The sequence below is a fragment of the Beta vulgaris genome, chromosome 5 (assembly GCF_026745355.1).
Source record: "Beta vulgaris subsp. vulgaris cultivar EL10 chromosome 5, EL10.2, whole genome shotgun sequence".
Taxonomy (NCBI): Eukaryota; Viridiplantae; Streptophyta; class Magnoliopsida; order Caryophyllales; family Amaranthaceae; genus Beta; species Beta vulgaris.
The window spans coordinates 66,479,911-66,499,842 of record NC_079206.1 but is presented as its reverse complement, the minus strand read 5'-3'; the positions used below and the strand labels follow the sequence as shown (position 1 = coordinate 66,499,842).

The following is a 19,932-nucleotide window of genomic DNA, read 5'->3' as shown; positions in this document are numbered from 1 at the left end:
CATAGAATCCTAGGAAGACGTTTATGTTCAAGGACCTTGGGATTTTGTGTCTAGTATACATTGAAGTCTACTAGCTAAATGAGTTGCAGCTATCTATTTCTGACGATTGTCTGGGTGTTGTCTTTCATCAGCTTCCTTCTCATATCAGGTCTTCTTTAACAAGACATATATCGTACCGTCCCTCGAGCCAAGTTTAATTTTGGTATGGATATGTAGTTTGTTTTTGTTTCGTAGAATATGTAAGAGAAAATGAAGCTACTTTACTTTAATATATGTTTTCTTTATTTTACATTTAGTTGTATTAGCATCAGGTTATACTTTCGATTTACTTAATGCAAAATTCACGATTTCAAAAAAAAAAAGATCTATTCTTTTTTCTAGGGGAACATCAAATGATCTACTTAATTTTACCTTATATTTGTTTAATCCATATTATTACTCTTGCCCCCTAACAATAATTGTTTTATTATCTAAACTAACCCCTAATATAATTGATGATTTGGGCCACATGTTAAAATTAACTTAACCCTAAATAGTAGCTAGTCACCCTTCTTCTTTTAATACCAAATTAAATCCCACTAGTTCAATAATCAATATGTAAAATATTAATCCTAATGACAAAGACCAATAAGTATGTTATTATGGACACAAGATGACAAAGCCATCTATTATATTAGTGACAGGTGTCTACTTGGCAATCAGTTTTCATTGAGATTTGAGAGACAAAAGAAAGAGATCGAAGAGAAAGAGTGGGAGAGAAACTCAACATTCACCAAAGAAAGGAAGCAAAGCTACATTTTATACACTTTGATACGCCATATACAAATCTCAATAATAATGTTGATGTGCGCCGCAAAGATACGTGTATATGCTTGTGTGGACTTCTAGGAGAGAATCAACTATCCACTCAGAAAGATCGAGGGTGAGTGAAAGATATATAAACAAATGTATGCATAACTATCACATGAATCAACTTCGAGTCATAGAATGATACTGTCGAATTAGCTAGATTTGGATCATTTAGTGAAATATTATTGAAATAAGGTTCAATTATTAGTTGGTTGTATAAGAGGTTGAAATTAATAATCTATGATTTATGAATTTTACTGAAATATTTCTAGTATACGCCATATTTTATTTGCGATTATCTTTCGAATTTTTTTTTAAATATACTTATCAGACTTATTTTTAAGGAACTACTTTTTACATCTTATCTTATCAAATTAATATTTCTTTCAAATTTTGCAAGAGTATCGGTATCGGTATCGCTAGAGATAATATAAATAAGTTATAAAAGTTAATATATGTAGAATAATATCCTATTATTTTATGATAAAGTAGACTAAAATTATGGTCTATCGATCATTTTATGATGAAAGTAACGGTTGGTTTTAGAACGGCATGATAAATTTTATTTGCGGTCTTATTACTTTTGTCTCCCTTTTACATGATCTACTTCTTACATATTCATCAAAGATTATCTATAACCCAAGATTTTATATTTATAGTATTGCACCATATTAACCTTTTTTTCCCTAAAGGATCAAGCATATCAAAGATATTAGCTAGAAAAATGGTAAATAAAGTTTATAATATATCTATAAGAAATCATTATGTGCGATATATATATATATATATATATATATATATATATATATATATATATATATATATATATATATATATATATATATATATATATAATATATATATATATATATATTATATATATATATATATATATATATATATACACACACACAAGATTCTAACTTTGCAAGGATTCGATTTGTTTTGGTCTAAAATATATTATACCCTATTTATGTTCTACACAACAATACCTAAATAATCAAGTAAAAAGAAATTATCTTCCATATATATCTTGGTTAATTTCAATTATGTGCAACCTTTTATGATGACAAAATCTCATATACGACAATGTTATTGATGCTTTTTTGTTACTTATCAGTATATATATTATTTTTCTAAATCGATTTTGCCACCTTTTAGATGCAAACAAGATTTATACTAATCATTCCCCATAAACTTAGGCAAATAATTTATGACTCAATGTTGTAGTACGTAATCAAGGGTGGCCCACAATAATGCTAAATTATCAAATATCGTTAATGATAAATGTCTTGTATACATTATTACTCCCTACGTCTTAATCATCATTAAATCACATCCTTAAATTTTTTTTATAATAAGCATATGTCCACGCCATGCGTTTATGCCTCCCACTTATACCCCCCTTCAATTACAATTCTATAAAAACATATTTAAGAACCCTAATTTTATAAGAGGAAGAAAAGGAAAATATATTTAATAGGCTTGGTAGTGATCTATAGTAGCTATATATATACGCCAAAATCTAGGTAGGGTTTGTTCCTTTCGATAGGGAGGAAAATCCAATTATTAGCCAACTAGTTTAGCTATAATAAAGAAGGGGGAGAAATACAAAATTAGGATTAAAAAGATTATTTTTGGATTTCTTCTTTGCTAGGTACTCAGATCTGCATTGCTAAGTGCTAACTATTTGTTTGGTTGTACGTCTCCACCAATAATATGTAACATGACTTATTTTGCTTAATACTTCCTCCGTTTAGAAATAATTGCACAATTTCTATTTTGTACACTATTTATATCTTGCACTTAGACTGTCTTTGGTGATTTATATTTTAGGAAAAACATATAGACATATGGAGTCTTGTTAGATTTATCTCGATGTAAAAATTTTTTAAATACTTTTTATAATTTTTACTTATTGATAATTAAAGATATTAATGGTTAAAATCATACATCGGCATACGTAAAAGTTAGAGATGGTGCAACTATTTCTAAACGGATGAAGTATTGAGGTACAAATTACTACTACATGAGAATATAGATATGGGTAATTAAACCACATGCATGAAGCAGAATAAGTATATATGAGGCATAATGTTAAGTTGTTAACTGTGTGGAATGTTACTGTACAGGTCGTACGTGAAGAATGTCGTGAATTATGATGTATAGAATCATAGTGTTATAGTACCACAAAAAGTGTATAGAAGATAGGAATCGGTTTTATAGTCTATACAAGTCTTTTTAAAAATTTCTAATAGAATATAAAATTATTCATAGGACTCCAATTATCAATTTTAGTTTTTGGTTAAGTTGATTATTTGACATGGTATCAGAGCTAGCGTGACATAAAAGTAACGGGTTCAAATCTCATCCACCCCTTCTTTCTAAGTGGAATATTTAGCGCCAGGTATGAGAGAGACATGTACAACATCCACACTTTAAGCCCATGCCTCGTGTGAGGGGGCGTGATAAAGTATACAACTATTCCTAAGACTTCAACCATCAATTTAAATTTTTAGTTGAATTGGTCCTTTGACAATTTCTAACTTAGCTTGTATGGTATCTTGGAAGTTGGTATTAGTTTGTATCTCAGTTTGATGAGCAATATATATATAATTTCTTGAATCATAAAACAAAAGTATATGAGAGAAGAAAAATAATAAGATGTTAAAGTAACAACTTAAGCTCTGAAACCATAACATGCATCTGGCCTAATTCCATTTTATTAACTTATTTAGAACATAATGATGGGTAGGATACTACTTACTAGTATGTAATATTGCAGTACAAGGGTTATTAACTAATTATTATGATATTACTGCGATCCAAGCACACAATTTCTACATTAAGATAGATTCAACATGGAATTATGTATGTTTTATTTAACAATCGTATTTTAATTGATAAAGATGTAAGATAATTCTCCCTTAGGAGGCTACGTTCATATTATTTACAATGTATATGCTTAGACTACACAGTAACCTGATTAACATAATTATATTAATTTAAATAAGGATAATAAATATGTTCACATATATTTACTCTAGTACACTCCTTCATTTGGAGCTGGGGGAGGACGAATACTCAAAAGAAAATCACAATTTATTTTTTCAGTGACGTATAGGTTAGGAGGGAAGCAAAGAACAAAGGACATGAATATGTTTGTACGTAGTTTAACACTTTTATGGAGTATTTAAAGAGTGCAATCATCATACACCTATTTCTTTTGCTCATTTGTTCTCATTTGCTCACTTGCAGCTTTACTTATTATGTGATTATGGTCATCTGGAGGTTTCAAAAGACAAATAAGCTAAAAAAAAGTCTTGGTGTATGATAAGAATCGTAGTATTTAACCACAGACTCCAATCCCGTAAAAGATAAATCATCTTTAAGGTAATTTTTTCTTAATAGCTATATCTTATACAATGCCTAATTACTCACTTTTGAGCTACTCCTTTTTCTTCATTGTCTGGCGTTGATATATGAGCAATCATCATTACACCAAGATATAATAATTTTGTAGAATAAACCTAATTAACTACCGTCTGAAATGCAGCAAACAAGACCAACTTGCAGTTTTTTTTTTTAACTGTATGTAGTAGTAGTTATGCTTAAGTTGACAAATATATTAGGCGCCTTCATTAATTGACCACCTTCAACAGCTGATACATATAGGAGTAATATATCCCAATTTTACAAGTTATATACTAATACCTATCAAGTTTCCATTTACGATAATAGTGATAATAAAACATCAAATCAACATTGCTAGCTACAATGCATGCTAAAAATCTCTAATGGGACAGCCCACCGAACACTAATGTATGATGCTTAGCCTTATACAAAATGGAAAGCAAAGTATTAGCTACCTCAAGGAAAAGTTTGAGACAATTATACCATAGTTAATTTAATTTATAGGATAGGAATTGAAATAGAACATGTTATTATGGGCGGAAAATTGACATAGTTAACTTTTGTTATGTCGTCGAACCAACCAATCAAGAGGACCGATCGATGATATGATACGATTTTGTATTGCATTGCCAAAAATAAGCTTAAAAGGTGTGGTTTTATCGTGTTTATTTATTCCATAATCCGTGTCACATGTTACCCCCAAAAGTTATGGCCAAGGCACGGTATATGATGTGCGTCACCATGTCAGCCTACCAAATCATATGCCTTGCTTCTGTTTTTGATAATTTTGTCTTGTATTAAAATTATGGGCTTGAAGAGTCCTCAAAAGTACAGTAGCCAAAAAATAAGACTACGAGTTACAGCATCATTGACACCAAAGTTACCCAAGAGCATGAAAAAAAGCAACTACCACCAAGCTACAAAAATTCATCTACTCTTCTCAAGCCTTGCTTAGCCAATGCATCCGCCATCATATTGGATTCCCGACCTTTATGAATGATTGACATATTCAACCACGAGTTGCGAGTGTTTCTGATGAAATTAAGAGCAAAGGCAAGGTTCCATTGCCCTCCTGAGTTCTCATTGCACCATCGAACAACATTGATAGAATCATATTCGATGACAAGGCAATGATTTTTGATGCGATCACAACACATAGAAATTTTGATAGCTCTTAGGATTGCGTATACTTCGGCAAGATTAATCTCCATGCTCGAAATAGGGCCGGAAAAAATGCACATGAATCTCCCTGAGCTATTTCTGAGAACTCTTCCAACTGTCGCCCGAGAGAGAAGAGGTTCAAATGAGGCATCGACGTTCTATTTCAAGCACCCATTCAAAGGGGGGATCCAAATGGAAGAGACAGTATGGGATCAATGAATTTGCTTGGCAGTGAAGAGCTTAACTCCACGAAAACAAGAGGGGTACGCGAGACTTCCGGTGATGAGTACGGGAAAATCACATCCCAACCTTTGATCCACCACAATAAGCGCATGAGAATCAAATGCCTTGCTTGTGCTCAAGTCTGTTGCACCAAGACTATGTTAGATTGTGCCGTGATTCAGGCCGGCTCAGCCAAAGGCCAAGTGTCCTAGGAGAATTGAACTTGTATGATATCCAAGTTAACCTTATAAGCAGAAGTGTTTATTAGAAAATTTTCTTGTACCATTTTCACAAACCATAAGTACTACTCCCTCCATCCCAATATATAATTCTCATTTCCATTTTGGGTGTCACAAAATACAATTCTCGTTTTCATATTTAGTTCCACTTTTTTCGGTAATTTGTTTAGAAAAATCGTGTCCCATCATTTATTTGTTTCTTGAATTTTGATTTTTTCTTTGTTTATTCAACCAAAATATTACAATTAATACTCTTTCACCAATTATTCTCCATTCTCTCTCCTAAAAATCATTTTTTTCCCATACAATATTTATTTAAATAAACAAAAAATCTTTACTATCCCTCTTAAATTCTACTTGCATAAATTACTGTGAAAAAAAGAAAAATGAGAATTATATTTTAGAACGGAGGGAGTATATGAATACTTCTTAGTACCAACAAGATGACTTGATATTTTTGTAATGTGTTAGTGTTTAATGTGTTTAGTTTTCAAAACGAAAGCCACTTGTTAGTGGTTATACCTTTCTTGGTGTTGGTTGGTGGAATGTATATATGTGGAGATTGTATCAACTCTAAACTATTAACTTTTTATGATTTGGAAGTTATAATCAATACACTAAAATAACATTTTGGTACAGCAAGAATAACAAATTAATTACACACTTCATACGCCCAATACAAAATTTAAAATTTCCGTACCATTGAGTTAGAAATTATTATGGATATCGATTCAAAACATTCCTAATACTAAGTAACTACAACTATTAATAAAGACGTTGGTACACATATTTTATGATCCTTTACTATTTAGCCTAGCATCGAAACAAAATTCTACTAGAGATTCAATCTAAATTCCAAAGTACTAGAAAAAGGTATTAAAAAAATAAAGGGCTTACGACATTCTCCCTTTCTCCAATAGTGTTTATCATTCAAAGTTCCAACATTTTTGCCAATCCTATAATTAGGGCATGTCCCCCTCCCTCCTTATTTTCATGGAAATAGAGGCTATAGAGGCTACAATCCAAATTCCAAGGCCCCTAGAAATCTTAATCCCACCAAATCGAACAAGGGAATATAAAAACCAGATTGATTCTCATTGAACTGAAAATAAATCTAAAAGAACATGGAATAATCCAGCCTCTATTCTCACTAAACAAACAAAACAACCCATGAAGGAAATGTTAATCATCCACACTTAACATTTCCATTGACTGCTAACTATCATAAACCGAGTAGTACAACGATAGTCATGAAAAAAATTAATTTGAATTTAATAATCTTTAAGAAGGTATATATCTACATCTTGATCATTTATTTCAAAATTTGTGCACAAAATTAGCATAATTAGCAATTGATTTACTCCTGCTTGTCGATTATATTGGTAAGACTCTCCTTTGACAAGAGTCTGCCTTTAAGGCTCTGTTTGGTAGGGCGTAAAACGTTTTTTTGGAGAATTGTTTTCCTCTATTTTCTGTTTTACATTGTTTGGTTAGCAAAAGAGTGTAAAATCGTTTTTTCTTGGGGTAAAATTACTTTCACAATGATGGAAAACCATTTTCCCTTCGAAATGAAGGGAAAATCATTTTCCTTATCTCTTTTGTACACTCTCACTACCTTCTTACTTTCCCTTTCATTTTCCTTTCACTCCATCATTTTTCTTACATGGAACCAAACAACGGAAAACTAATTTTGGAATTGTGTTTTACATTGTAAATTGTTTTCCATGAAAAATTATTTTACACTGAAAATGTTTTACATCCTACCAAACGAAACCTTAGTGAAAAAAGATTAACACAGAGACTGGTAACTTGAAACTTTCACAGGTCCAAAACCTTATCCCATAATCGACAGCAACCTTGGAATGTTAGTTACTTTCCTAACTAACAAAGCAACAAAGAACAATAAGTTTTATAATGACATTGATGTAGATTTAACTTGCAAAATAGCAACAGCGCATAGAGTAATATATATTTGTATATAGTTAAAATCAGTCTCTATCAATTTTTCCTCAAAAAAAAAAAAGTCTTTATCATTTGATAATTTAGGTTATAGATTCCAAATATCCGTAATTGACACGACTACACGCATCATCTCTTAGCTGCTGCTATACACCTAAGTTTTTGATATTGTTTAATATAGAGAAACAAAAAATAATCATGTCTTGCTTTAGGATTATGAAATCTACTTTAACGGGTGGAAAACCAACCTTTTATGGAATTGACATCTCTACTTATGAGAGAGTATGAAGCAAGGCAATTAACTAACCTTCATAAGTAACTAAACCCTACAAGCTTCCAATCATTCATGACTCATTAAAATACGAAAATTAAAAAAGATATAACCCTCATATTCAAAAAAAATTGGTACGAAAATTTTCATTACACAAATTTTTCAAAAAAAGACTAACCAAACAAAAAGTAACTGAAGTATGCACAAGAAAAAAAAATCATGTATATTACCTCATCTGTCTCTTAAAACTTGTACCCAAAGAACTTCATGCGTTTGTCAACAAGCAACTTTGAGCATTAAATTTAAAAGTTGATTATATGAGTATATATATTAAGACGAAACTAACAAGATCTCACATGATGTTTTTTTCTTACCTGCACTATGTATTTCCTTACAATAGGATCAAAGGAAAAAATGTAAATAGTGTTAAAAGTTAATATGATACAACAGCTAACAAGGGGAGGAAGTATGAGTGAATGAGTGTATAACCAAATGAGTTTTGAGGATGTAGTAGGGTAGAAGGGTTGTTGAATCATCGACGCATCACAAGGTACATGGATTTGTCAGACTTCTTCAAGGGGTAATATCCTAACCTGCGCAGGATGTGGATTGCCTTGCGATAAAACAATCACAATAGCTATTGTGGTACCGCCTACTATAAGGGAAAACTCCAAGCCATCCTTTTGGTAAAGTATTGCATAGAGTTTTGCATGAGAAAATTCCGTGATAATGTCCATGGTAATGCTTCTCCGCCATATAAGTTTTTCTTAATAAATACAATTAGAAAACAAAATCATGTCTAAAAATGGAATGGTTGTAAACTTGTAATGTGGGATGATGGAAGTTGAAGTGGTAAATCAAATTTATATAGAAAAATTGTTACTTGCATGATGTTCAAGAATAGAGCTCTATTAGGACGGATTCACGAAATTACAAAATCATTACCATCTCCACCTTCCACTAGAGCCTACTAAACGGGTTCTCAACTTCCCCTGATCTGATTATAATCCAATTATTACACCTTACATCTAGTGAAAACAAAGTATGCTGTAACAGGTGCATTATTCTACACACCAAAGAACAAAAAAAATCATTTTAAATGAAAAGTTTGTACCATCACAGCAATATCACATCATTCTTTCCACTTTTTTTGAAAGGGAATACCAAATCAATTTTAGAATGTAGACAAGAAACGTAATTGTGGCTGAAGTCTGACAGAAACAAGGAAGCCCTGAAGTCACTAGCTCAACAGGAGCCCTTTCAATGAATCGTATAGCTGCTAGACTGCTTTATGTCCGATTCGAAAATAAAGCGCAAGTTGTGCCATCTATTAGAAAAAAGCTATATGGAGAACCTGCTCTCCGGAGTATAGAGAAGAATTTGGTGTGAGGCCCACAATAAGTGTATTTACCTAAATCCCCCTCCCCTCCCCCTCACATGTTTGGTGCTGAACAATTCTCCAAATAGCCGACTTTATCAATTATTGAGTAATGCTAATACCAAAAATGCGCAAGACAATCCAAAGCCACCCTGTGCCATCAATTTTGTTCAATCGAAAACCCAAGAAGTGCTGAAGTCATTCTCTCTACAGGGACCATTTTCATAGAGTCATGTACTGTCGTTTACGTTCAATACAACAATCAGGCACATTTGGTCTTATCTATGATTGGCTAATGCTATACGAAAGTGCTAGTATGACAAATCCAAAACCAAGTATGAGCTACCATACCTGCATGAATAATAAACAAGAGAGACTCCACCTCACGACCACAAAGACAAAGACGGAAAAATAAATTATAAGCGCAGTTCGCTATAATTCACCACCATTGCCGTCATCCACAGGAACCATTTTCATAATCATATATTATCGTTTACATTCAAAACAACAATCAGGCAATTTGGTCTCATCTATTATTGTCTAATGCTTTAGAAAATGTTAGTATGACAAATTCCAAACCAGGTCTGAGCTACCACACCTGCTTAAATAATGAACAACAGAAACTCTACCTAAAGACCACAGAGACAAGACAGAGAGATAACTTTTAGACGCAGTGCACGGTATCATTCACCACCATTACCGTCATCCACATGAAGCACTCCTTAATAGTAGCAAAGGAGGCCTCCTAAGTTCTCTCCCAAATTATCTCGAGAAAAAACATATCAGTATTACTAGAGTATCTAGAACGAGTGGCAAGATAGATAAATTAAGTTAACTAAAATTTTGTCCCATGAGTCTGGTGGGGGAACTTTTTCATACGTTCACTCTATGAATTGTGGACCGACAACCATTCTATCACTTCTCTAGCTAAGTAAACAGCCAAAACAAGTTTTCATCTTAAATTAACTCCAAGCATAAGACATTTTGAAAGATATCATATGATCAGCCAACAAAGGAAGCCAAGTTGATGCAAAAGAAATTCAAGTATGACGTCAGCGCATTTATGAAATTCACAACAAGGAGGAACACGTACATACAGTTAAATTCAGATGATTAGAATTTCATGGGAGGAAAAAAAAATGTCATTAGCCACGACCAAGATTCAACAGGTTATGGACAAGCTGTAGAAGCCACCTTATATCTAAAAATACAAGTTTCAACCAACCAATAGAACTATAAGATCTATATTAAAAAGCAATAGTAACAATAAACATAAATAGCAATATCCATTATATTATGAATAAACATAAATGCTTGAACTCTGACCTCTGTTTCCAAACGTAAGTTCTCAAAAGGTTGTCTGAACTGAAAGGTCAAGCAGTCATCAATGCCACCTGAAAACGCAAAATACAGAATGCATTGGTTGCCTAGTTCACGAAGGAGCAAACACAAAGCAAAGCCTACAGGTTATAAACAGAGACGTACAGAAATAAGAGGAAATACAGGAAGGAAGGACAGGAATGCTCGCCTTATCAATTCCAGTACATAAGAGTTGAGACTAAACATGATAGTCTATGTAAGAAACTAAAAGTGACAGAGCAAGAAAATACCCAAGGAATGCTTGCTTCCATGCATATAGATATGGACATAATATTAAAGGGCCAACTTACTGCAAAATAAGAAGCTAGAAGTCAAAACCACCAATATGCACAATTCCGGATACTAATGCCTCATCTGGAATGATGTAATTACAGAATAACATTGAAATTTGTGCACTTTTTATGACATGCATGACCAAAAGTATCACCAATTGCTTTCTAGATTAATTGTCTTACTTAAATAGGTAAAACCACAGCATGAGTCCAGAAAATCATCAGATAAAGAGCAAGCAGGCTCAAGCACTGAACATCCCATTGGCACGAAATGGAAAAATAGTGGCACTCATAAGTCATAAACCACCACATTTCACACCAAAAATACTACTCAAATAGGTAATCTGAACAACTGCACCATATAAACTACCAATAATCAAAGTTCCACCAAATGTGAAGAGAGAAATACTATCTAGTAACTAATGTTACCTGTTCAGTAACATTTGAGCCAATAGCCACGTACAGGTGTTAAAAGCTTAGTCAAAGACGCAGCCACCTTCTGTAAATAATCATTACGGTCCAATGGATCGCCTAAACCTCGTCTTTGCTTTCATTATAGAAGTGTGGCTTCCGGGCCAACCACATCCAGTTGTCTTACAGGAAACATACAGAGGAAAGGTGAACTTGTCAAGATTCTAGTCCTTCAAAACTCTAACAACAATGCCTGTAGGTGACTGAAAAGTTTGCAGGTGACCTGAGCCAATCAGATCACGAAGATGAAATCTCATATCAAGGGAAGAAAATCGAAGGCGCTTTTTCTCTAATGAAGATAGCATCATCTCCTTGAATTTCCTACGATTCAGGAAAGAGAGTAACTCCTTTCTTCCCTGAATAAACATAAAGGAAAGAACAATCAACAGACTTTATATGCGCAACAATGTGGTACACAGTACTGCTGGAAACATGATTAGTTCTATAATGTAAGACCTATTTTCTTTTTTATTACAAAAAAAAAGACAATTTAAATCCGAAGCCTCAAGATAGATTATTGCAGAAGTCAGCTTGCAAAAAAGTAAGAAGCCATTCATAGATATAAATTGAATAGCTACCCAGGCCCCGGGATCAGTTGTTGAAAGATACACCATCTCAAGAAATTTAAATTATCAGATTGGCATGAAAAATAATATGTTTGAAATTTAAGGATTTTTTACAGTAAATTTAAGAATATATTATCGGTCAAAGTTCATGAAAAACGTAGGACAATATTTGAAAGATGTACCATTCAGCATCATTATAGTTCCTATAGAAAGATATAATATATATACCCAAGTACAGGAGAGAATCAAGAGGAGATTAGCTCGGGGTGATGGGCTTCTTATCATAAAAGATATACAATGTCCAACATTTGGAAGAAAGGGAGCATGACAAAGTATAAAGATATAGGATTAGATAGTGAGAGACAGCAAGATTAAGGTCTGTTATGCACCCAAGACCTAACTAAGCGTCCTATATATGTTACACACTCCAGCGGTACTATTGCTAACTAACAATGCTTCTGTTAGGATTGTGTTATGTGGGAAGTTCGCTAAAGTAGTTAGGAGGGAATGCAGTAGATGTGACTGTAACAAAGGGGGGAGGGACGACAGAAAAAGGCATTGTAGAATTGTGTGAACATTACTTTGGGAGTGATTAAAGCCACTTGAAAGCTTAAAATATTGTGAGCAAGAAGTTATTTATCTCTCACCGTCATAATCTTCTATAATTCCATTTTCTTATTACAGAATCTAGTTAATTACAAGGTACAACCACTGAGGTTTCCAAGACTTGTCTTTCTAGTATGAGGTAAAATATTAGTGATAGCAAATGAGACTAAAAAATCAATTTAAAAGGAGTTCTAAGGAATAAGCCACTCAAAAGTAATGCTTCTTAACATCCAGTGAATCCTAAATCCATCATAAGACCCCATGACATCCTCCCCCATTATACTTCTATCAGTTCGTGATAATATCTATGTATCAAGCATGGAATTTCTCCCCTGATGTGCACATGACATCCTCTTTGACAGCTAGCTAAAAGTTATAGATAGATCAACACACCAATGAACTTTAAGCAGTTCAGCCAAAGCTCAGCTAGAACTAATTTTGCTAAAATAAATAATGAACATTTATAGCTCGTTTTACAAACAAGCTAAGATTATAATGTCATGGTACATGGCTCATATATGCCATAAGCAACTCAATAATGTAATTTATATCATATAAGAATGTCTCAATGTGTTCTCATCCAAGTTGTAGGCTCTACTAGTTAAATTAGTCGAAGCTTGCATTATTACAATAAAGATCTTATTAAATCGCACTCTGTATCTAGCAATAGTTTTCTCGAATTTGACTAGGCTAACCAAGTTCATGGTTCTCATTTATAATCATAAACAAGCTCAAATATGTTGGCTTGAGCTTGATTACCAAAAGCTTAAGCTTTGCGTTGACAACTCAATGTTTGAGAAACAAAAGGATCCTTGAAGATAATATTACATCCTCTACACAGATTTTCACCTTAAGATCTTCCTAATTTTCATCTCAAAATGCTCCAACAGTAAACAATAAGCTTTATGGGCCCGGCTAAGAGGATGTGCAAACAGACCACAAAGGGCCCCTCTCCCAGTTCGCGCCAAAAAATCTGAGATAGGAAAAAGACAATAAGGAAAAGGAAAAGGAAAAAAAAGATCCACAATCATTGTAGCTTCCCTCCATTCTAGGAATTGCGAAGTTTCGATGTTCCATCTCCCAAAAATTTGCTTCCCTAATCACTTTCCTCTAGTATGTCCATTAATCATCTCATTCCAAGCCTTGAATAAAAATTGAACATTAAAAAAAACCCTCACCTCCTCTCAGTCAGTCAAATTTGGCAACATCAATGCAATGTGTCATGGAACAATTAGTTCAATTGTACCCTCAATTAAACTATCCAATCTGTGTCACTGAAAAAGAAAAGAAACTCGAATAATGGGGATTGATACCAAAAATATCCCATTAGAAGACTCCAAGTGTTCATAGGGAGGAAATTTTTTTGATGACACAATTACTTTATAGTCATTTCTGGCTTCTTCAACAGAAGACAATAGCTTATCCTTGACAGTACAAAGTTTCGATCATTTAGCATACTAGTCAACTAAAAAGGCTTTTAGCTCTAGAATAACAAGATGCAGGGAGCACATAGGTACATACCTGAGAGATTCCCTTGAGTATTGAACCAATATTTGGAATAGCAAACCAGTAGATGTTTGGATCAATAAGTTGTCGAGTCTACAAACAAAACAAAACAAAGTAGTAAAAATTAAGATGAAAGTGAAACATAAACTGCAATTGCAACATTCAATAATAAAAATGATGAAAAAAACCGTACCCTAAGTTAGTTCCTTATCGTGTTATTCTTTCTACGTTTCATGATACGAACATACTACGATTGAACAGTTAATGATCAAAAGGATTCACTTTACTTACAAGAATGCCTGCATTGACCAAGAGAGAGATTTGTTCATCCTTCACTTTTCCTCCTGCTGATAATAAGGAACACTGCAATAAGACAAGCGCAAACTGTTTTCATGCGATAATTGACACACAAAAAAAATACGAAAATCCTGAGATAAATATAAAAAATTGAAATCAGTTGATATTTAAAAGATGTGTGGGATTCAGTCAAATAATTTCAAAGTGGAGACTGGAGATTATAACCCATTGACGACTGTACCAAATAAAAAAGAAATCTTCATGGAGAAAAAGAAGAAATATATCAAAATTTCGAAATCACGGGGAAAGAAGAAGTAATAATAATTACTCGAGTTGCTGACACTCAAACTTAAAACGTACAACTGGAAACAACAACTGAAAGAAGAAAGCCAACAAATAAACAAATATACAACACAGATCATAAAACTTACAAGCTCTTCATGTGCAACGCTTGGCTCTAACTTTGACATGATAACATGAGACTTGAACCAACCAAACACAGCAAAATCGCCTTCCTTCCTAGTCTCTATCTTCTTCGAAACAGTATCTATCTAAAAAAACTATCCGATGAGCAAACATTACAAGATCACAATATTTTAAGCACACTAATAGGATTAACATATAGTGCCTAAAGAAAGGAAAATTTCAGTAGAAACTTTTACAATATAGATAAAAAAAAAGGTCTCTACTTTCTTGCTTTCTAAATGACAACATCAATGACAAATCACAAAAATTAGAAGCACTTTATTGCAGAAGTAGATAATATAACCTGATGTATATAGTCTTCAAGAAACATCACTGCATGATCATCTTGCCCTGTAGTTAATTTGAAAACCCGCAAGACTTTATCCCTCTTCAACACCTTCAAAAAAGAGTAATTAAAACATCAATAGAAAAAGATAACTTGCTTTTAAACAATGACTTCATTTTAACTAGCACACATATTGACAAGAAAGACCAAATGCAACTCGATGTAAATGTGGTCCTACATCCAGCTCCAGACAAAACAAATCGTGTAGGAAGTACGTAAAACCACTAGTGTATCAAGATAGCAGTCAGATAATTATGGAACACTGTCCTCGCATTTTTTTTATATAGTAAAGGTGTATTATTATTAATAAGGCGCCAAATGGCACTTACAGTGACACTCTCCCCTTATACACATCAAGTTTAGATTACCATAAATTTTCAAATCCTAATCTAACAATGGCACACACCTTTTTAAAACTGTCCAAATTTTAAAAAATACTCCCTCCATTTTTTTCAGTTATTCCGCTTGTTCCATCTTGACTTTCGCCCTATTTCCCTTTTACCTTATTTTTTTCCTAATCTACAAAAAATAATGTTATTATATAAGATGTTTTGAATTTGTCTTAAAGTATGGTTTCATAATATCAACTTTTTATAATATTTACTAATTGGTAATTAGATAGTAGATACATAGGTGGTCACGAACTCACAATTGGGCATTGGCAAATGTGAAAGCCATGGTGGAATAGAAAAATAGAGGGAGAATACAAATTCTTATAACAAACCTTCAATCCTGAAAAAAACTCCAACCTCTAAGTTTAAATGACATCCGGCAAGAGATACCATAACATCTGAGACTACCAGCCACCTACCATACAGAAATGAAATGGCACACATGCTGCTTGCATAAATAATATTCCATAATGTAAGTAACAATGTACTGTCACTAAATTTTTACTCCACTTGTCCAATTTAAATTAGTTTGGTTCACAAATCACAAGAAGTCGTATTAGTTTACCCGGCTATAATATACCTCCCATAAGAAATATCAATAATCAGTAGGGGCTAGGTAAACAACTTCCTTCACGTCAGAAGTAGGTTTGTCAACTACATAACTTTCCAACTATTCAAGGAACCTGCTCTCAATCTCAGAGGCAAAGAGAACCAAAGGACCAATGTCAAGCAAAGAGCATATCAGCAGATAGGCCTACTCGAGTTATGTTGCATAAGTTCTTTCTTCACAAGGATGATGGATCAAAGTAATTATGTCGCCTCAGGTAGCAAATCACGGCCATCACCGAAATTCAGATTTACGACGCTGCCGCCAATAACATTGTATCAAATTATGGTATTCCCATTAAACTTCTTGCAACTCTAACAGCTGTCACAACAAACAAGTCCAAAATCCTCAGCACTCCACAAAAACCAGCACATAACAGCTATCTAACAATTAGCCTATATACCTCCATCATCATTTATCATTGTGCTATTTTTAGGTTTCCTTGCTCTGCCAATTAAAAAGGTAGTTCTTACATCCTATCATCCCTCACCATAGCTACTACTGCTATGGTACATGGGCAAGTCATCGCCTTTCATAAAGGCAAGTGATTCTCTTTAATGCTTAGAGTGTCAAACATCGCCCAGGCACTCATAGCAAGTTATCAGCTCAATTCAGGTGGATGGAAAAGCAAAGACTTGATATAGGTGAATGCGAGGAATAAGTGTCCCAAAACGGCCTAGAGCTGTGAATGAGCATAGTTAAGAATAAACAAGAATTAAAACAGAGCTATCTGCACATGCAGCTATATGAAACTTGTCGCCAAAGGAATCCCTTTCTCAGTCTTGCTCAAGGACTATTTCTAAAGATATTACTGATCTCTATATCGAGATTCGAGAATACACACAGTGACCCAAAGAAATTTCCACAACCACCAATATCTTCCTGATAAATTTCCCCACTCCTTCCTTTTATCCCAACAACACAGCTCATGAAGTTCATTTATTTCACATTTTGCTTATAAGCCTGATAATCAAAAAAAATTGAAACTAAAATTTCAAGGGACCCAACTAGCAGTTTCCATGGCTAGAATTAATTATAGAAATAAACAATCCTTTTCAATCAAAGAAAAACATCTTTGACAAAGTAATGCTTAACAAAGCTAACAAACACCCCCAGTCACAACAAATAAACAATTGATAAACAGAAACTAGCCGTCGAGTTTAATTACCACTCCTATGCTTACCATCTGTAAGGATCTATCTTAATTTTTAGTGTAGTGCTTCAGTTAAGAACGTCTTTGACCTGCCAATCCTGTCCACCAAAGTTTTGAAATGCCAGAAGGTCCAGAATGGTAACAGAAACAAGTGCCAAATGATCCTTTCTAAACCAACATTAATTATCTTTAAAAAAAATAAAAATAAAAAGCTCCTTCCTCGCAATAGAATACATGCCAAAACTCCAATGTCAATCTCTCTAGTACCTACATATCAAATCTCTCAATGATTAAACTTTCTTCTCCTACGACTCACGCCAATTAATCAAGATGTAAAAATTTGCAAGGACGTTTTACCTATAATCTAAGAATCTTTAGCATACAGCTTTGTCTGATTCAGTCTTCTGCAGTTTAATTATTGTTCTAAATTCTCTGACATATAGCTATTTCATATCTTTTAAGTGACTATTCAGGAACATACTTTCTAATGGTTTGGCAATTTAGTGATACAGTACCTACAAGCTTTGCAAATCCCTTCTCTACAAGTTTTATACAAGAATGTTAGCGTTGTTCTATATATCTGAACAAGGAAACAAAGTTGCTTTTGAATCTATTAGAAAGGTTGCATAAAGCACCACGTGTTTCAGAATCCATGAGAGACATTGATAATGACAGGTTAAGTAATAAGCTTAATATAATCAATGAGCCAGACCTCTAATTCACGGTCAACCTGAGTTCTATCCTTTATGCTGCTATATAGTTGTGAACGTAAGATGAAGGGTTTGACTGAAACCTGAAATATATGAAAACACAAGGTCAGCCACTAAGGAGAGAAAAGGATGATCTTAGAAATAAGATACTGCGCTAGCCTGAGAAGTATAAACCATTTTACTATGAAATGCATCCACTGTCCAATATTTTTTCCAATTTAAGGGATGAAGCATGCCAAACAGATCTACATATAATCCCCTCGACACAAATTCCATCAAGTCCTCTATAAAGAGATATAATACGCTCCAAGCAAAGATCGAGACGATATTGTAGAAAAGAGCTCATGCAATTTGCTTCCCTGGCTAAAAAATAAATATAAAGACGAAAGAATCACTTGAAAATCTTTCCTCTCAAATTTCAATAATAAACTGAAATTTTGCAACAATCCTACATATTTCACTACAAAAATTTCCAAGCTTTACATTAAAGAATGCAAAATCACTTCAAGATTACATAGTACGCATGCAGGTTCCATATTGTGAACGCCAACTAGAACCATATTATAGTTGATATTGATCCTATTTAGCACAAAAGGCATCAGCATTCTAAGCAATCAAAGAAACCATTCAGAAAGAAAAACTTTTATCATCTCTTAAACACATAATGCATTCAAATAGCAATTAACCTACCAAAACATTCAAATATGAAATATCCACATGAAAATTTTCTACAACTAACACAAACAACAATAGATTAAGCCAATTCAAATAAAAAACCATCAGCAGCATAAAAACAAAATAAGGAAAATCCGACTTGAAGTCATAGAATTAGAAAATTAGATGTCAAACCTTCTCAAGCTTTGGAAATTGAGCACATCATCATCCAAAGAGCAACTAACGTACAGCTAAAAGTAAGACTCTTCTCTAATTAGAAACATATTAGTTGATATTTATCCAATTTATCACAAAAGACATCAGCATTTTAAGCAATGAAACAAATCATTCAGAAAGAGAAACATTTATTATCTCTCAATCACATAACGCATTCAAATAGCAATTAACCTACCAAAACCTTCAAATATGAAATATCCACACAAAAAAACCTCTACAATTAACACAAACAACAATACATTAAGCCAATTCAAATGCAGAAAAATAAAAAATAAAAAAATCAATAAATTAGACGTCAAACCTTCTCAAGCTTTGGAAATTGAGCACGCATCATCCGAAGAGCAACTAACGTATCGCTAAAAGTAAGACTCTTCTCTGCAAAACATTGAAATTCCTCTCAGAAATCATAATTACAGAAAAATTAGGGTTTAAATTAACTCAAATGCAACAAAATCATGAAAAATTGAATTCAAAAAGAAAGATGAATATGAAATTGCGATTACAAAATTCGACAGTAAGTGAAAATAAGTGGAGATTCAGATGAAGTGAAATTGCCTAGAGAGAGAATTTCTTCGTCGTTAAATGAGTCGACATTGTCGATTTGCGAATTGAAATCGGAGTCTGCAACTCGTTTTCGCTTCTTGTCGGCGGAAGAAGAGCGCGAAGAAGATCCTTGTTTATCCGCCATTGTAGGAAGTATTTTGTTTTGCTCGTTCTCTCTTCGCTCGCTTTTCTTTCACCAAGATGTTTATGTTTTTCTTACTTTAAGATTTAAGA

At 33.3% G+C, this 19,932-nt stretch overlaps 1 protein-coding gene across 10 annotated transcripts; it reads right to left on the bottom strand.

Moving 5' to 3' along the window:
• Positions 1 to 5,029: 5,029 nt before the first annotated feature.
• LOC104894724 (uncharacterized) lies at positions 5,030 to 19,932 on the bottom strand. Of its 10 annotated transcripts, none has more exons than XM_048637617.2 (11): positions 19,711 to 19,932; positions 19,457 to 19,530; positions 18,267 to 18,347; positions 15,361 to 15,453; positions 15,023 to 15,142; positions 14,586 to 14,678; positions 14,310 to 14,387; positions 11,575 to 11,972; positions 11,104 to 11,162; positions 10,820 to 10,887; positions 5,030 to 5,788 (listed from the first exon to the last, which is right to left on the bottom strand). In XM_048637617.2, exons 1-8 carry the CDS (start codon positions 19,841 to 19,843, stop codon positions 11,781 to 11,783), a joined length of 864 nt encoding a protein of 287 aa, XP_048493574.1. In that variant the 5' UTR covers positions 19,844 to 19,932; the 3' UTR covers positions 5,030 to 5,788; positions 10,820 to 10,887; positions 11,104 to 11,162; positions 11,575 to 11,780. The 10 variants fall into 10 exon arrangements, with proteins under 10 accessions (XP_048493574.1, XP_048493571.1, XP_048493575.1 ...); XM_048637618.2 differs by lacking the exon at positions 5,030 to 5,788 and adding an exon at positions 5,803 to 8,708; XM_048637614.1 differs by lacking the exon at positions 11,104 to 11,162 and having other exon boundaries at positions 5,032 to 5,788.